Below are 19,981 nucleotides of genomic sequence, written 5' to 3'. Positions count from 1 at the left end.
TGGAGCACTGTCTGGATGAGAGAGGGTGTCCATGTCCACTTGAAGGGAGCACCGTCACTCCAGCCTTCTGAAACCTCCTTAGTTGTTCACTGCTTCTTCCTCTGTGTCCCCAAGACTTTGTGCCTGCCCTCACCAGGTTGACTTTTAGTGGTCCACACTGGTAAAACCATGTTGCTGGTTAAGACATTTGAACAATTCCATAGTTGGTAAATAGGTGTTGTTCCCTTCCACCCTGGATGCTCCATTCTTTCATATAGGACCTCTGCAACTTTCCTAGGGCCCAGCCACTAAAGACATGCAAGTGGTCTCTAAGACCTTGCTCAGCTTTGACTGAGCTGTTCCTATACCTTGTCCAGTGTTAAATATTGTTAGTATCCTCCCCTGTCCTAATACCTGATACCATAGCCTGGCATGAATGGACTTGATTTATCCATGACCAACTAGTTTCTAAATAAATGTCTGTTCACATATTTGGAAAACATTTATTGAGTATCTGCTGTATTGTAGATACTGCCAGACATTAAAGATATAAAAATGAATGAGAAGGAGCAGCCCATGCCCTTATAGAGTTCAAAGCCAAGGCACAATAAGAGCACAAAAGAGGGAATAACTAAGGCTGCCTAAGGTATTTAGGAGTTGGGTAGATAAATGGATGGTTCAGTGGGTGGTTGATAGTTGTCAAGTGGTTGGATGGATGGATGATTGGATGTCTGATGAATTGACAGTTGAATCACTAGATGGTTGGCTCGATGGATGGATAGATGGATATTTGAAGAATAGATGGATGATAAAATGGATAGATGATTTTATGGTTGTATGAATGGATGATTGGATGAATGGTTGAATAGATGAATGGATAATTAGGTGAATGGTTGGATAGAGGCTTGGATGGGTTGATGGTTGAATGGACAAATGGTTGGCATTCATTGGGAAGCCCATCAAACATCCAATCATCGATCCATCCAACCATTTAACAACCATCAACCACCCACTGAAACATCCATTTATCTACCCAACTCCTGGTGAGTGGATCACTGGATGAATGGATCAACAGTGGCTAGATCAATAATAAATGGATGGATGGGTGGGTAGATAGATGGTTGAATATATTCATGAAGCTAGATTCACTCTAACCAGTCATTCTCAGTTATCAGAGGTCTAGTGAATTACCCATGTCCTTTGCTTCTCCTCTCTTGTCAATTCCTGACCTGAGAGTCCTAAATTTACTCAGGGTCCCTATGAGATAAAACAGGCTCCCTGAGTGGCTCAGTGATAAAGAACCCACCTGCCAGTGTAGGAGACATAAGAGATACCAATTCAATCCCTGGGTCAGGAAAATCCCCTGGGTAAGGGCATGGCAACCCACTCCAATATTCTTGCCTGGAGAATCCCATGGACTGAGCAGCCTGCAGGCTGTGGTCCGTGGGGTTGCACAGAGTCCAACACAACTGAAGCAACTTAGCACATGCATGCATGAGATAAAACAGTGACCTTCAAATACATCCATGGACTTTTGGAGACAGATGCCCTAGAGAAGGAAGTAAAACTTCTTGGTTGAAGTCATCTGGAGGTGCCCACTGACCACTTGTATTTCATCCCTGACTCTCTCCTCTCTCCAACAGATAACCGAGGATAGATCTACCACGATGCCTATTTCCAACCTGCTATGATGTCTTATTTGATTAGAGTCAATTCAGGAAGCAGACGAAATACTTTATATACTGTCTCCCTGTTAGATAAAATTCTGAGGAAAGGAAAATAGACCTGAGTCAAATCCTGAACTGAGAGCAATAGACCTTATCATGTTTGGGATTGTCTCCAAGGTCCTTACATTTCTTCCCAGGAGACTAGCCCTGGGCCCGCTTTTGGGAATTCTCTCGCCTTGCTCCCCATGCCTCTTCCAATTCTGATACTGCTGAGACCCATTCTCATTCAGTGCCCTCTCTCTACTGTTTTGCAGATGCAAAGAGTTTGGCAGAAATGTTGATAAGGTGGGTGTCACATCGCTGCTTCCTCTATCCTCCCATTTCCCTCCCCTCACCCAGGGTACAGGCTTCTAAGACCCCACTATCCTGCAAAACCTCTCCCCCAACCCTTTGTGGCTGCCTTGTCACCCACCTCCAGCCCTTCTCCCCACAGCAAGAACAACCGAAGCTTTGACACCCCCGTGAAGGGGCCACCCCAGGGCCCACGGCTACACATTGACATCCCCAGGGTCCAGCTGCTCATCGAGGACAAGGAGGGCATCAAGCAGCTGGGTGAGTGACAGGTGCCACGAGCTCTCTGTCCTGCTGAGGGGGCTTCCCCACACCACATCCCATGAAAAGCAACCACCAGTCCTCAGGTAGTGCCCGAGGTTCTAGAAGCAGCCCCATCAACAACTCCACAACCCCAGAACTCACTGCAGCTTCTCTCTAGGACTGGGTTTCCTCTGTTAATGGGGAGACCTGACCTGACCTTTCTTGGGTTCAATGTCAGATAAAGACAAAGAGAAATTTGGGGAGCAAAGCTGGTCCCCTAAGGGAAGGACTCCTGCTGATTGTGCTGCTTCCTCCAGGAGATGACAAGGCCACCATCCCTGTGACTGATGCTGAATTCAGCCAGGCTGTCAATCCTCAGAGTTTCTGCACCGGTGTCTCCTTGCACCACCCAGCCCTCATCCAGAGCTCAGGACCCCTGATCGACATGTCTGACATCCGGCCTGGCACTAGTAAGCACCATCCCCTGGGAGACAGCCCTCCTCCCAGATGGGGTTTCTTGGGCACAGCATAATGCAGAAGTGGCTTTTTTTTTTTTTTAAAGGAGGGAGGAGCAGCATGGAAGAATGGAAAGAACACTGGAATTAGAGTCTAGAGACCTTGATTACAGACCCACTAGCTGTGGCCTTATGCATATCATTCACCTTATCTCTCTGGGCCTCACTTTCTTTCCCTAGAAATTTTGAGAGGGTTAGTTGTTCTTTCTCTCCAAGGGCCTCTGCATCTTGCACTGAGACTCTGGACGTAAGGACAGAATACATCCAGGACTGTAGGGAATCATACTCATGAGGCAGCAGGAGAGGAGGTGACTGTAGAAAAGATGGGGTGGCCGGGGAGGACTAGGATGCGCCCACTGCCCGTATGCCTGACACTGCTGTCCTCCTCCTCTGTGGATAGCTGTGTGTTCAGGAAAGGCAGCACACTCAGCTTTCCCAAGGGAGCTTCTGCAGCTGCTCCTGCCTCCTCCCTTGGTCCCCACCGCCCTTTCTGGTAAATGCCAGCTGCCCAAGCCTGAGTGGCCGCAGCTGGAGGGTGCTAGCTCTTGCTTCCTCTGTGCAGATCCAGTGTCCAGAAAGAATGTGAAGTCAGCCCACAGCACCCGGAACCGGTACTCAAGCCAGTGGACTCTGACCAAGTGTCAGGCCTCCACGCCCGCCCGTACCCTCACCTCCGACTGGCGCACTGTGGGCTCCCAGCATGGTGTTACTGTCACCGAGAGTGACAGCTACAGTGCCAGCCTCTCCCAGGACACAGGTAAGCCCAGGGACCTGGTTCCTGCTCACTCTCCTCAGGCTCCCCCATCCCCATCTTCTATTTTCCCCACTCCTACCCACTCCATTCACAGAGTCCAAGGCCCCAGTCAGTTTCATTTCCAGCTGGTCACAAAACACTTGACCTAACTGAGCTCTTCTTGTCAAGGATTTCATTTTCCTCTCCCAAAAAATGATGGAGAAAATGGTGCACATGATGTTTGTTGGAGAAGAGGTTAAGGGTTGCTCAGAGGGTGATGCTTATTATCAAGAATGAAAGCTGTGGGCTTCCATGGTGGCTCAGTCGTAAAGAATCCACCTGTCAATGCAGGAGACATGGGTTCCATCCCTGATCTGGGAAGATCCCACATGCTGCAGAGCAACAGAGTCCGTGTGCCACAACTATTGAGCCTGTCCTCTAGACCCCAGGAGCCACAATTACTGAGCCCGTGTGTTGCAACTACTGAAGCCGGGGCACCCTAGAGCCTGTGCTCCACAAGAGAAGCCACCACAATGAGAAGTCCACACATCGCAACTAGAGAATAGCCCCCACTTGCCCGCACAGCAACAAAGACCCAGCACAGCCATAAACAAATGGATTTCAAAAAGAATGAAAGATGTTTTGCATTTTGTTAGTCAACGATCCCACTTTTTAAATTAATGAATCGATTTTAATTGGAGGTTAATTACTTTACAATATTGTGGTGGGTTTTGCCATGTATTAATATGCACCAATATCAGTTGATTGGCCATGGGTGCACATGTGTCCCCCATCCTGAACCCCCCTCCCACCTCCTTTCATCCCTCTGGGTTGTCCCAGAGCACCAGCTCTGAGTGCCCTGCTTCATGCACCGAACTTGCGCTGGTCATCTGTTCTACATATGGTAATGTACATGTTTCAGTGCTATTCTCTCAAATCATTCTGCCCTCACCTTCTCCCACATAGTCCAAAAGTCTATATTTTATTATCCCACTTTTGCCACCACCACTACCTTCACAGAGAGAGCAGGGTCTTGTGAGCCTCGTCCACTCCGTAGTCAGGCCTTCAGATGGCTACTGGGGTTATGGTTAAGGTAACTGCTCAATCTGGTCTCATCTACACCCTCTCCTCATAAGTCCACTTTATTTTTCATTGAGCTATAACTTATATATAACATTTAGTTTCAGGTGTACAACATAATGATCCAATATTTGTATACATTGCAAAATGATCGCCACAGTAAGTGTAGTTAACATCCTTCACCACATATAATTAGTTTTTTTTTCTTATAATGAGAACTTGAAAGAACTACTCTCTTAGTAACTTTCAAATATTCAATAGTATTATTAACTATAGTTATCATGCTGTACCTTATATTCCCATGACTTACTTATTTTATAACTGGACGTTTGTACCTTTTGACCACCTTCACCCATTTTGCCCAACTCCCATCCCCCACCTGTGGCAACCACCAATCTATTCTCTGTATCTGTGAGCTTGGGGGTTTTGTTTGCTGTTGTTTTGGGGTGTTTTTAGAATCCACATATAAGTGATACCATGCTGTGTTTGTCTTTCTTTGGTTTATTTCACTTAGCATGATGCCCTTGAGGTCCATGCATATCTTCCCAAGTGGCAAGATTTCCTTTTTTATGACTGAACAATATCTCACTGTGTGTGTGTGTGTGTGTCTTTTTAATCTGTTCATCCTCTCACGGACATACAGGTGCCTCCATGTCTTGGCTCTTGTAAATAATGCTGCAATGAATATGGGGGTGCCACTCATTTCCTTTTAACTCTGTGCCTTCCATCTCCCAAGACAAAGGACGGAACAGCATGGTGTCCACGGAGAGCGCCTCTTCCACCTATGAGGAGCTGGCCCGGGCCTACGAGCACGCCAAGCTGGAGGAGCAACTGCAGCATGCCAAGTTTGAGATCACCGAATGCTTCATCTCCGACAGCTCCTCTGACCAGATGACCACGGGCACCAACGAGAATGCAGACAGCATGACGTCCATGAGCACACCCTCAGAGCCTGGCATCTGCCGCTTCACCGCCTCCCCACCCAAGCCCCAGGATGCTGACCGGGGGAAGAACGTGGCTGTGCCCATCCCTCACCGGGCCAACAAGAGTGAGTGCTCAGACCGCCTCCCTTGCTGTGTCCCTGCCTTCCAACCCCCTGAGCTCAGGCTAGGACCTAGCCCTGCCTGCACCCTACCCGCCCACCCAGCACGGCTCCTTGGCAGGGGGGTGTAGTGCAGAGAGCAAGGACTTGGGAGCAAGCAGATCTGGGTTCCCATCCTGTCTAAATGCTTAATACCTCTGTGACCTCAAGCAAGTCATGGAACCTCTCTGGCCTTAATTTTCTTGTTTTTGAAATGTAAATGAGAGCATATACTTTGCATTGTTGTAATGAGCATTAAAAATTATGTACGTGCCTGGCACGGAGTTAAGGAGTAATCCTGGCAGCTAGGTCCATGGTGGTCTAACCTCATGGTGGGCAGTGACCCAGCCTGACTGGGACATCTGACTCCACGGCCCTGGCCAGAGTATATGCCCTTTGAGGTCAGCAGGGCAGGTCTAGGATAACCAGGGGAGGGAAGCAAGGGTGCCCACCAGTGGACATCAGGGCCACCGTATGCAAAGCATAGGCTGTCAAACCAGGCAGTCTGGTCTGCTCAGCACTGGCCTTGCCAAGGGGCCATGCTGACCTAGGGGTTCAGGGTCATCTAGAGAATAGCACGGGTTAACAAAAAGAACAGAGATCTAAGAGCCCAGCAGCCCTTTATGACTCCCCCTCCCCACCCAGCTCTGTGAATTTGGGTAAGTTACTTAATTTCTCTGAACCTCAGTTTCCTCATTTGCAAAATCCAAACAGCTATTAATCTATCCAGGGGTCTGTGGGGTCTAAATGAGATGACCTAAAGAGTCCCTGGCACAGTGGACAGGAGAGAGGCCGGTGCACAGGGTGCTCACAGGGTGGATCAGGATGTGGGTCCTGGAAGCGTGTCCTGTGGAGGCACTGTGAGAAAGGAGGAACATTCTGCCTGGAGAAGAGAGGACGGGGGAGAGGGATGCAGAAACGAAGTTGACTCAGACGTCTGAAAGGCGGCTTGGGAAAAGGGGGAGGCCTGCCCTGGTGGTCCTCAGAGGACAGAATCAGGTTGAATGTGGGGAATTGACAAGGAGTGACATTTCCTTCCTTCTCAGGGTATAGAAAAGCTTTCTAACAGAGCTTTTAGGATGACCATGTTTAGCAATGAGCCCACCACCAGCTGAAGCTGATCAGTTATAGTGAACAGTTAACAATAGGGATCAATCTATTGAGCAACGCTGTGCCTTTTCCCTGTGTGTGTGTGTTAGTCGCTCAGTTGTGTCCAACTCTTTGCGACCCCCATGGACTGACTGACTATAGCTCTCCAGGCTCCTCTGTCCATGGAATTCTCCAGGCAAGAATACTGGAGTGGGTTACCATTCCGTTCTCCAGGGGATCCTCCCGACCCAGGGATCCTCACTGCAGGCAGCTTCTTTACCGTCTGAGCCACACAGGAAACCCAACACGGGAAATTTGACCCAACACAGGACACCTCACCCGGCACCAACATGGGCAGGATTGACTGACTGACAGTTCTTTCTGGATTCCATGGGGGTTGGTGCATGGCCATTCTTGGTGGAGCGATTTGCCTGGTTGATTCCGATAAAGAGCTTTTTCCCTCCTCACAGAATTACTGTCGGGAGATGAGATTATCCCCATCTCATAGATGAGGAAACTAAGGCTCAGAGAGGCCACGTGACTGACCTTTCCCTGACTGGTTACTGCGCGTGGGTGGAGGGCCTGACCGAGGGCTGGGGGCGGGGGAACAGGCTGGTTCCGAGGGGCGTCTGCCGCTGACACCGCGCGCTTCCCCCCTTGCAGGTGACTATTGTAACCTGCCCCTGTACGCCAAGTCCGAGGCCTTCTTCCGAAAGGCGGAGGGGCGTGAGCCCTGCCCCGTGGTCCCGCCCCGCGAGGCCTCCATCAGGAACGTGACTCGAACCTACCACCCCCAGGCTCGCCACCTGACCCTGGACCCTGCCAGCAAGCCCTTGGGCCTTCCGCACCCCGGGGCCCCCACGGCCGCCTCCACCGCCACCTTACCTCAGAGGACTCTGGCCATGCCGGCACCCCCCGCCGGCCCGGCCCCCGCAGCCCCCGGTCCCGCCCCCGCCGAGCCCCCGGCGGCCCCCAGCACCGCCCCTCCGGCCCCCAGCACCGAGCCTCCGCGGGCCGGGGGCCCACACACCAAAATGGGGGGCTCCAGGGACTCACTTCTCGAGATGAGCACGTCGGGGGTGGGGAGGTCTCAGAAGCAGGGGGCCGGGGCCTACTCCAAGTCCTACACCCTGGTGTAGGGGCGCAGCCGGAAGAGCGGCCACGAGCCTGGACCTGTGTGCACCTCCGGCTCTCACACACCAACTTGGCTGATTTCCTGCATTATTTATATCAAACTGACAGGCAAAAACCCACCCACAAGGAAGAAAACAGCCCCCCGAGTCATGAACGCCTGTACATAGAACTCTTTTGTACAAATGAAACTATTTTCTTCTTCTCCATGAAGCCAGGGCACAAAGAATTTGACAGTACATGTCAAATCCCCCACCCCACAAAATCTGTGTGGAGAGATATATACCTATATAGAGAGAGAGGAGCACAGCGACGAGCTATATATCTATATATTTCTCTCACCTTATTTTGAGACAGAGGCACAAAGACTCAGCAATTTTTCCCTCCTACTCACCCTCCCTCCAATCTAGGTGGTTTTGACAAAGACCAGGATCCCAGCTCAGAGACACTGCATGCGATTTTACTGTTCCAAAAAAAACCAGGAGTTGCTTCAATTTGCAGATGCTTATGTGTTAATACCTTTTTCTATGAAAAAAGACCCAGCGCCGTGTGCAATAAAGGTTATGTTTCTACGTGGTGGCTTTTTTCCCATCTGGCAAGGGTCAGTAAGGAGGCAGGGACAAGAGGCCCCTCTACCAGGCCGTCGGTCTCTGGGGGAGAGACTTTGAGAAGACCAGCTTTAGCTCAGCACGTTAAACTTTTTAAAAGACTTTCCATTAGCCAAGCTGCCTCCTTGGGCATCTGTTCCATTCTCTGTTCTGTGCTGGGCCCTACAAGGGACCAGCTATGTGTCTTTGAGCAAACTCCTAAACATCTCTGAACCACAGTTCACTTGTCAGTGAAATGCAGCAACCTCGGTGAGAGCACTGGGGAGCCGAGATGACGGTGGGGGGCTGTGTCTACTGGCTTCTGCCCTTTGGGAGAATGCAGTGTAGCCAGGTGAACAAAGCTACTCTTAACAGCTAGTGGGCTGTTAAGTTGTGTAAACGGTGCCTCTAAACGGGGAGGGAGAGATTATGTTATCCTGGTGTGGGCCAGCCAAAGCTTGAAGTTCTCAGCTAACTCCTGTTAGGGCAAGATGAGCCCAAAGGGGGAAGGAGTGAGGTCATCAGAGGTCCGAGAGGTGATAAGGGCTCACAAGGAGGGGAAGAGGGTTCAGCCAGAGAGAATGAGGCCAGTGAGCCCACCAGGCACCATGCCTAGTATCAGAGGAGCTACATATGGTTACATTCAGGTGGACGTAATCACACCCACGTGCAGACACGCAGAGAAGCCAGTTCTCACAAGAGGGTCAAAGAGCATGTAAGCTGGGCTAGAGGACATAAGAGTTTGGATAGGCGGTGGGGAGAGGATAGACCCAGGAGATGCCAAAGCCTCCGGAAGGGGCGCTCACAGTCTCCCTCCATGGTGGCCAGGCCCCCCTGGGTGAGAAGGAAGTGCCCTTCAGAAGTACACAGGGAGGTCCTGCACTCAGCACCCCAAGTCAAGGCTGACTTGTGGACCCCGAATCTGGAAGGAAGGTGAGTCTGGGCCCTGCTGGTCCCACTGCACCTCCCTCGAGAGGAGGAAGTGGGAAGGGGACCCCAGGGGTGGGTGGGGAGGGAGGAAGGGAAGGTTTGTGCAGGATAGGAGTGGTACCCGTCAGTCTGGGCCACCGGAGAGCCTTCCCTGGGATGCATAACCTTGAACAGAAGTGCTTTTCAAAAAAGCAGCTCTTTCCACAAACGTTTTCTGAGCCCTCGCAAGTGCAGACACAGGAGCTCCGGCCCTGGGTAACTACATGTCAGGTTAAGGGCTGTCGGCATGAAAGAGGGGAGAAGGCAAAGGTTATGTGTTCCTGGGTGACATCTAGACCCTTGGGGAGACTCTGTTTCAGGCCTCCCAGATCCACCCAAGCTGTGGGGGAAACCAGCTGACGGCATTTGTGAGAAAAGGCCCTCTAGGCTCCTTGCGTGACTGGAGGACAGGCTGCCTCCCAGGGCTGCACACGCTATCTGCAGGTCACCTCCCAAACTGTAGGCACAGTGGTCAAGCCCCTAGGTCTCACTGAGGACTGGCTAATATAAATTCACGGCAGGTTATGGAAGCAGGCATCACGATCTCCATTGGGCAGGCGAGAAAGCTGGAGCCCTGCAGAGCTGAGTAAGTTATCCAAAGTCAGAGGAGCAGGAAGAGATGGAGATGAGGTTCAAACTCAGGAGTGTCTGAATCCTTAACCAGTGAGCCACGCTGCCCTGCATTCCACTGTTCAGAGACTGAGTTTCAGTTCTACCCTGAGGATGATGCCAGGTCCAGGGGACCCAGCTGGACTTACTGGCAGGAAAGTGGCCGGTGTGGAACTGTTCATGAGCCATTCAGAGAAGAGAACCAATACAACACACTGGGTGGGCCAGAGTGAAGGAGTGCCTCTGATGGACTGACTCTGGCAGGGGACAGCAATAGGAGGGGAGAGATTTGGCTCTGGGGGGTCTGTTGGAGAAGGCCTGGGACCAGAGGTGGACCATGTAGAAGGAAAAGGACTTGAAGAGGCATGAGAGCAATGAAGCAGGCGCCAGCCTCACTTGTGCTCAGTTGAGTTGGGCCCCTTACTAAGAGAGACAAGTCCTGGAAATTCAGACAGACTGGGGCAAAATCCACACAATTTTGTATGCTGATGATGGGTTTTTTCATCTAACCTTGATGGGTTTTTCAGCTAAACCACAAGGTTGCCTGTTAGGATGGGTAAGCAGGAGCTAGTTCACTCATCAGCTCACCTCCTGCTCACACATCCCCAGCTCAGCATCACTGAACTCTGTCTGGAGCAGCTGTCCTAAATATTTCTAGTTCCTTTTCAGATCTCCATGTTGTCTACCACAGACAAAGCCACCATGTGTCTCTAGAATCTAGATACTCAAATTGTGGTCCACAGACCAGCAGCATCACCTAGGAACTTGTTAGAAATGTGAAATATCAGGCCCCGCCCTTGAACCACTGGACCAGAATGCAGTTTAGCAAAATTCCTAGAGGATTCATACGTGCCCTAGAATTCAAAAAGCCCTCCTCTAGAAGGGCTTCTGAGAGAGCATGCCCCTGCTCTCTCCCTTCTAAAAACCAAAGCTAGACCTGTGGATCTTAGTTGCACATCAGATTCACCTGAGATGCTTGTTTAAAAAAAAAGTGATCCAGATTTCACCAATTCCAACTGAATCACAATTTGTGGACATGCAACCCAGGCATTTGTATTTTTTGTATGTGTGGGAAAAGATACAACCTAACATTTACCATTTTAACCATTTAAAATTTTTTTTATTTTATATTAGAGTATAGTTGATTTATGGGGTCACAAAGAATCAGACACGACTGAGAGGCTGAACTGAATAGTTGATTTATGATATTGTGTTTCAGGTGAACAGCAAAGTGATTCAGATGTACATATATTCATCCCTTTTTAGATTATTTTCCCATATAGATTATGAAATATTGAGTAGAGTTCCTTTGCTATACAGTGTGATGGTGGTTTACTCACTCAATCATGTCTGACTCTTGTGACCCCAAGGACTGTGGTCTGCTAGGCTCCTTTGTCCATGGGATTCTCCAGGCAAGAATACTGGAGTGGGTTGCCATTTCTTTCTCCAGGGGAACTTCCCAACCCAGGGATCGAACCTGGGTGTCCTGCATTGCAGGCATATTCTTTACCAACTGAGCTATGAGGGAAATGTTCTACAGTAGGTCCTCATTGATTATTTTATATATAGTGGTGTGCATATGTTAATCCCAAACTCCTAATTTATCCCTCCACCTACCTTTTCTTTTTGATAACCATCATTTTGTTTTCAAAGCCTGTGAGTCTTCCTGTTTTGTAAATGAGTTCATTTGTATAGTTTTTTTTATTCCACATATAGATGATTTCATAAGATATTTGTTTTTGATGTCACTTAGTGTAATAATCTCTAGGTCCACTCATGTTTCTGCAAATGGCATTATTTCCTTCTTATTTGTGACTGAGTAATATTCCATTGCATATATGTACCACATCTTCTTTATATATTCCTCTGACGATGGACATTTAGGTTGCTTCTGTGTCTTGGCTACTGTAAATAGTGCTGCAATGAACACTGGGGTGCATGTATCCTTTCAGATTATGGTTTTCTCTGGTTATATGCCCAAGAGTGGGATTGCTGGATCACATGGTAGCTCTGTTTTTTAAGGAACCTCTACACTGTTCTCCATAGTGACTCTCAATTTATATTCCCACCAACAGTGTCCACACCCACTCCAGCATTTGTTGTACCTTGACTTTCTGATGACCATTATGATCAGTGTGAGGTAATAACCTTATTGTAGTTTTAATTTGCATTTCTCGAATATTTAGTGATGTTGAGCATCTTGTGTTTTTTGACCATCTAATATGTCTTGTTTGGAGAAATGTCTGCTTAGGTCTTCTGCCCATTTTTTGATTGGGTTGTTTTTTTTTTTTTTATACCGAGCTACATGAACTGTTTGTATATTTTAGAGATCAATCCCTTGTCAGTCATTTCATTTGCAAGTATTTTCTCCTATGGGTTGTCTTTTTGTTTATGGCTTCTTGCTGTGCAGAAGCTTTTAAGTTTAATTAGGTCCTGTTTGTTTATATTTGTTTTCATTACTCTTGAAGGTGGATCTGAAAAGATTTTGCTATGATTTATGTCAGAATTGTTCTTTCTATGTTTTCCTCTAAGAGTTTTATAGTATTCAATCTTATATTTAGGTCTTTAATCCATTTTGGGTTTATTTTTGTGTATGGTGTTAGAGAATGTGCTAATTTCATTCTTTTACATGTAGTTTTTTAGTTTTCCCAGCACCACTTATTGAAGAGATTGCCTTTTCCCAACTGTATTCTTGCCTCCTGTGTCATAGATTAACTAACCATAGATGGGTGGGTTTATTTCTGGACTTTATACCTTGTTCCATTGATCTGTATTTCTGTTTTTATGCCAGTATCATACTGTTTTGATTACTGTAGCTTTGTAGTATAGTCTGATGTCAGGGAGTCTGATTCCCTCAGCTCCATTTTTCTTTCTCAGAATTGCTTTGGCTATTCAGGGTCTTTCGAGTTTCCATATAAATTTAAAAGTGTTTTATTCTAGTTCTGTGAAAAATGCCATTGGTAATTTGATAGGAATTTCATTGAATGTGTAGATTGCCTTGAGTAGTATATTTTGACAATATTTTTTCTTCCAGTCCAGAAACATGTTATATCTTTCCATCTGTTTATGTGTTCTTCCATTTCCTTTATCAGCATCTTATACTTTTTCAGAGTACAGGTCTTTTGCCTACTTAGGTAGGTTTATTTGTAGATATTTCATTCTTTTTGATGCAATGATAAATGAGATTGCTTCCTTACCATTTTAAGCATTTTGAAGTGCACAATTCAGTAACATTAAGTATATTCACCTTGTGGTGTAACCATCATTATTATTCACTCCAGAACTTTTTCGTCTTCCCAAACAAAAACTCTGTACCTATTAAACACTAATTCCTCATTTCCCCTGCCCGCCCCAGCCCCTGGCAACCACCATTCTACTATCTACTATTAATGATTTGACTACTCTAGATGCCTCATGTCAGTGGTATCATACAGTGTTTGTTCTTTCAACTGGTTATTTCACTCACTCATCACATTTTCAAGCTTCATTCATTCCTTTTGGACTTCCTTGGCAGTGTAGTGGTTACGACTTCATGCTTCCAGTGCAGGGGAGCATAGGTTCAATCCCTAGTCAGAGAAGTTCTTCATGCTGTGCAGAGCAGCCAAAAAGAAGAAAGAAAACATTCACTCATTTTTAAGACTGAATAATATTCCACTGCATGTACATATACATTTTTATCCCATTCACTTATTGATGGACACTTGGATTGTTTCCTTTTGTTTGTGAATACTGCTGCTATAAGATTGGTGTATAAGTACTTGTTTGGCTGCTGCTGCTGCTAAGTCACGTCAGTCGTGTCCGACTCTGTGCGACCCCATGGACGGCAGCCCACCAGGCTCCCCTGTCCCTGGGATTCTCCAGGCAAGAACGCTGGAGTGGGTTGCTATTTCCTGCTCCAATGCATGAAAGTGAAAAATGAAAGTGAAGTCACTCAGTTGTGTCCAACTCTTAGTGACCCCATGAACTGCAGCCTACCAGGCTCCTCCGTCCATGGGGTTTTCCAGGCAAGAGTACTGGAGTGGTATGCCATTGCCTTCTCCGACTTCTTTGGCTCCCTGCTTTCAATTCTTCCAGATATATAACTAGGAGTGGAATTGCTGGATCAAATGGTAATTCCATGCTTAACTTTTTAAAGTGAAGAATATATTTATTTTTAGTTGACATATTGTATGTATATGATTTGATATTTGTATACACTGAAATGATCGCCACAATAAGTCTAGTTAATATCTGTCTCAATACAGAGTTACCAGTTTTTTTTCTTGTGACTTTTAAGATCTACTCTTTCAGCTTTCAAACATGTGATACAGTATTATTAGCTATAGTTATCATGCTGTACATTATATCCCCATGACCTACTTATTTTATAGCTGAAGTTTGTTACCTTTTTGACCCCCTTTCATCCATTTAGCCCACTCCACCATCCATCTCCCCAACCACCACCTCTGGCAACCATTATTCTGTTCTCTGTCTCTATGAGCTTGGAGTTATAGGGCTTTGTTGTTGTTGCTTTAATAGTCCATGTATAAGTGAAATTATACAGTATTTGTCTTCCTCTGATTGACTTATTTCACTTACCATAATGCCCTCAAGATCCATTCATATCATCACAAACAGCAAGATTTTATGCTTTTTATGATATTGAATAGTATTCCATTGTGTGTATGTTGCATCTTCTTTATTTAGCATTAGTGGACACTTAGGTTGCTTTCATGTCCTGGCTACTGTAAATAATGCTGCAATGAGCATGGGGATATAGATATATTTTCAAATTAGTGTTTTCCAGTTTCTTTGGATAAACACATCTTCCCTGGCAGCTCAGAGGTAAGGCCTCTGCCTGCAATGTGGGAGACCTGGGTTTGATCCCTGGGTCAGGAAAATCTCCTGGAGAAGGAAATGGCAACCCACTCCAGTACTCTTGCCTGGAAAATTCCATGGGCTACAATCCATGGGGTCACAAAGAGTCGGACACGACTGAGCAACTTCACTTTTGGATAAATACATAGAGATAGACTTGCTGGATTGTGTGATAGTTCAATTTTGAATTTTTTTGAGGAAACTCTACTGTTTTCCATAGTGGCTATACCAATTTAGAGTCCCATTAATGGTGTACAAGAGTATACTTTTCTCCATATCCTTACCAATACTTGTTACTTCTTTTGGATAATAGCCATTCTGACAGGTGTGCTGTGCTATCTTATTGTGATTTTGATTTGTATTTCTCTCATTAATGATGCTGAGCATATTTTCATGTACCTCTTGGCCATCTATGTGTGTTCTTTAGAAAGATATTCAGATTTTCCTGCCCATTTTTTAAAACTTTATTTTATATTAGAGTATAGATGATTAACAATGTTGTGATAGTTTCAAGTGGACAACAAAGTGACTCAGCCATGCATATACATGTATCCATTCTCCTTCAAACTCCCTTCCCGTCCAGGCTGCCACATAACATTGAATCCAGCCCATTTTCAGTCAGATTTTTTTCATTTAATATGTATGAGTTCTCTATTTTGGATATTAACCCCTTATCAGATATATGATTTGCAAGTATTTTCTCCCACTTAGTAGGTGGCCTTTTCATTCTGTGAAGGTTCCCTTTGTTGTGAAGCAAACTTTTACTTTGATGTAATCCCACTTTTAGTTTGATGTAATTGGAAAAGCCCTGAAGTTGGAAAAAAATTGAAGGAAGGAGGAGAAGGTGATGACAGAGGGTGAGATGGTTGGGTGGTATCACGGACTCGATGGGCATGAGTTTGAGCAAGCTCCAGGAGATGGTGATGGACAGGGAAGCCTGGCATGCTGCAGTCCATGGGGTTGCAAAGAGTTGGACACGACTGAGTGACTGAACAACACAATCCCACTTTTTAATTTTTGCTTTTATTGCCTTCCCTTTTGAAGTCAGATCCAAAACAATTTTCACCACAAATGAAATCAAGGAGCTTGCTGCCTATGCTTTCTTGTAGGAGTTTCATGATTTCAAGTCTTCCATTCAAGTCTTTAATCCACTTTGAGTTCATTTTTTGTGTATGGTGTAAGACTGTGGTCCAGGTTCATTCTGCTGCATGTGGCTGTCCAGTTCTCCCAACAATATTTATTGATGAGACTGTCATTTTCCCATCATATGTTCTTGGTGCCTTTGTCATAAATTAATTGAGCATATCTGTGTGGGCTTATTTCTGGACTTTATTCTGGCCCATTGATCAACGTGTCTATTTTTATGCCATACTGTTTTTATTACTATAGCTTTGTAATATAACTTGACATCAGGGAGGATGTTGCCTCCAGCTTTGTCGTTATTTCTCAAGATTGATTTCTCAAGACTCTTGGGTGTCTTTTATGACTCTACACAAATTTTAGGGTTGGTTGTTCTATTTCTGTGAAAAATGCCACTGAAATTTTGATAGGGATTGCATTAAATGTTTAAGTCTCTTTGGATAGTATTAACATTTTAACAGTATTCTTCCAATCCATATTCCAAATAGAATATCTTTCCAATTACTTCTTCAATTTCTTTCACCAGTGTCTTGTAGTTTCCAGGGTATAGGACTTTTACCTCCTTGGTTAAATTTATTCCTGGGTATTTTATTCTTTTTGATGCAATTGTAAATGAGGTTGTCTTATAATTTCTCTGATAGTTTGTTAACAGTGTATGTAAACATAACAGATTTTGTATATTGATTATATCCTGAAACTTTACTGAATTGTTTATTCTAACAGGTTTTATTTTGGTGGAGTTTTTAGGGTTTTCTATATATGATATCATGTCATCTACAAAAAGGGACAGTTTTACTTCTTCCTTTCCAATTTGGGTGTCTTTTATTTCTTTTTCTTGCCTAATTGCTCTGCCTAGGACTTCCACACTATATTGAATAAAAGTGGAGAGAATGGGCCATCCTTGTCTTGTACCTTAACTTAGAGGAAAAGCTTTCAACTTTTTACCATTTGATGTTAATTGTGGGCTTGTCATATATGGCCTTTACTGTGTTGTGGTATATTCCCTGTATACCCACTTTACTGAGAGCTTTTATCATAAATGAATGTTGGATTTTGTCAAATGCTTTTCCTGCATCTATTGATGATCATGTGATTCTTATCCTTTAATGTGTTAAAATGAAAGTCGCTCAGTTGTGTCCGACTCCTTGTGGCCCCATGGACTATACAGTCCATGGAATTCTCCAGGCCAGAATACTGCAGTGGGTAGCCTTTCCCTTCTTCAGGGGATCTTCCCAACCCAGGGACCAAACCGAGGTCTCCCGCATTGCAGGTGGATTCTTTACCAGCTGAGCCACCAGGCAAGCCTAAGAATTCATTGTGTTAATGTGGTGTATAATGTTGACTGATTAGCAGATGTTGAACTATCCTTGCATCCCTGGAATAAATCTCACTTGATCATGATGTAGGATTCTTTTAATGTATTGTTGAATTCTTTTGCTAATACTTTGTTGAATTTTTACATCTATATTCATCAGGGGTTTGGGCCTGTAATTTTCTTGTGGTGTACTCACCTGGCTGTGGTAGTGGGATAAAGCTGGCCTAACAATGAGTTTGGAATTGTTCCTTTCTTTTCTATTTTTTGGAAGATTTTGAGAAGGATTGGTATGTATTCTTATTAGAATGTTCAGTAGAATTCACCAGTGAACCATCCAGTCCTGGACTTTAGTTTGTTGTTATTGTTCAGTCACTAAGTCATGTCCAACTCTTTGCGACCACATGGACTACATCATGCCAGGCTTCCCTGTCCTTCAGTATCTCCTAGGGTTTGTTCAAACTCATGTCCATTGAGTGGGTGATTCCAGCCAACCATCTCATCCTCTATCACCCCCTTCTTCTCTTGCCCTCAATCTTTCCCAGCATCAGGGTCTTTTCCAATGAGACAGCTCTTCACATCAGGTGGCCAAAGTACTGGAGCTTCAGCATCAGTCCTTCCAATAAATATTTATGGGTGATTTCCTTTAGGATTGACTGGTTTGATCTCCTTGCTGTCCAAGGGATCCTCAAGAGTCTTATCCAACACCACAGTTTGAAAGCAACAATTCTTCAGCACTCAGCCTTGTCATTCAGCTCTCATATCTGTACACGACTACTGGAAAAATCATAGCTTTGACTATACAGACCATTGTCAGTCAAGTGATATCTCTGCTTTTTAATACACTGTCTAGGTTTGTCACAGCTTTTCTTCCAAGGGGCAAATGTCTTTTAATTTCATGGTTGCAGTCACCATCTGCAGTGATTTTGGAGCCCAAGAAAATAAAATCTGCCACTGTTTTCATTTTTTCCCCACCTATATGCCTTGAAGTGATAGGACCAGATGCCATGATCTTGGTTTTTTCAATGTTGAGGTTTAAGCCAGCTTTTTCACTCACCTATTTCACCTTCACCAGGAGGCTCTTTAGTTTCTCTTTGCTTTCTGCCATTAGGGTGGTATCATTTAATTCCTGACTCGATCTCCTTTCTAGTAATTGGTCTATTCAAATTTTGTTTCTTCATGATTCAGCCATGAAAGCTTGTATTTGTATTTGTTTCTAGGAATATATTTTGTCTTGGTTGCCCAATTTGTCATGTAATTGTTCATATTGGTCTCTTAAGATCCTATGTATTTCTCTGGCATCAGCTGTAATGCCTCCTCATTCATTCCTGATTGTCTTTATTTGAGCCCTTCCTTGTTTTCTAAATGAGTCTAGTTAGTTATATCAGTTTTCTTCTCAGGGAACCATATCTTTCCTATTGTCTTTTTTGTCTCTATTTTATTTACTTCTATTTTGATCTTTATTTCCTTCCTTCCACTAACTTTGGTCTTCATTTGTTCATTTTCTAGTTCCTTTAGGTGTAAATTTAGGTTGTTTTGAGATTTTTCTTGTTTCTTGAGGTAGGCATTTATCTCTATTAACTTTTCTCTTAGAACTGCTTTTGCTGCATTCTATAAATTTGGGTATATTTCCATTTCATTTGCCTCAAGGCATTTTTTAATTTCTCATTTGATTTCTTCATTGACCCGTTTGTTGCTCAGCATGTTGTTTAATCTTCACGTATCTGTGAGTTGTCCAGCTTTCTTCTTGTAACTGATCATTTTAACCATCTTTAGGTGTACAATTCAGTGGCATTAAGTACACTTGTAATGTCATGCATCACCACTGTCTATTTCCAGAACGTTTTCATCTTCCTAAAGAAAAACTCTATACCTGTTAAGCACTAGTTCCCCTTTTCCCTTCACCCAGCCTCTGGTAACCACCATTCTATGTTCATTTCTATTAATGAGACTAATCTAGAAAACGCATATAAGTGGAATCAGAGTGTTGTCCTTTTGTCTATGTTCTTTTTCTCGGCACAATGTTTTCATGGTTCCCCCCTGTCGAAGCATGTATCAAAATTTCATTCCTTTCTAAGGCTAAATAATATTCCATTATATATATCTTACACTTTTTTTCCCTTTCACTTATTGATGGACATGAGTTGTTTCCGTTTGTAAACTGAATACTGCTGCTATGAACATTGGTGTATAAGTGATTGTTTAAATCCCTGTTTTTAATTCTTTTTGGTATACAACTAAGTAGAGTTGCTGGATCAAATGGTAATTCTATGTTTAATTTTTGAGGAACTGCCCAATGGTTTTCTGCCAGCCATCTGATGGCAGTATTTGTAGCCAGAAAAATGATGGTCGAACATTTATTCATTCACCAAATACCCCGAAACCCTTATGCCCAACCACTGAGTTAAGCACTGGGGCTGCAAAGGGCCAGTGGATCAGTTCTAATGTTCAAAGGGCTCTCTGTCTGCTGTGTGTCAAAACTGGCAGAGTCCTGAAAATGGAAGCCTGGGGGAAGAGAATATATCGGAGACAACTAGTTGCCTGCCAAAGCCTCATGCTTACCCCACTATACACACACACTCACACACACACACACACTCACATTTTACATAGGTGCTGGGAAGTGGCTGCCCTGCTA

The 19,981-nt window shown here is 44.9% G+C and overlaps 1 protein-coding gene across 1 annotated transcript in view; it reads left to right on the top strand.

Moving 5' to 3' along the window:
- DSCAML1 (DS cell adhesion molecule like 1) overlaps positions 1-8,428 on the top strand; it is a 356,428-nt gene extending 348,000 nt beyond the window's left edge. The window contains exons 28-33 of the mRNA XM_043900168.1: positions 1,961-1,991; positions 2,140-2,258; positions 2,558-2,710; positions 3,318-3,512; positions 5,305-5,616; positions 7,402-8,428. Of these exons, the coding sequence (XP_043756103.1) occupies positions 1,961-1,991; positions 2,140-2,258; positions 2,558-2,710; positions 3,318-3,512; positions 5,305-5,616; positions 7,402-7,877 (1,286 nt within the window). The 3' untranslated portion in view covers positions 7,878-8,428. The remainder of the gene's footprint in view (positions 1-1,960; positions 1,992-2,139; positions 2,259-2,557; positions 2,711-3,317; positions 3,513-5,304; positions 5,617-7,401) is intronic.
- The last annotated feature ends 11,553 nt before the right edge of the window (positions 8,429-19,981 follow it).

This window comes from Cervus elaphus, chromosome 1, assembly GCF_910594005.1.
Source record: "Cervus elaphus chromosome 1, mCerEla1.1, whole genome shotgun sequence".
Taxonomy (NCBI): domain Eukaryota; kingdom Metazoa; phylum Chordata; class Mammalia; order Artiodactyla; family Cervidae; genus Cervus; species Cervus elaphus.
The sequence above is the reverse complement of the archived record's forward strand: the minus strand, read 5'-3'. Positions and strand labels throughout refer to the sequence as shown.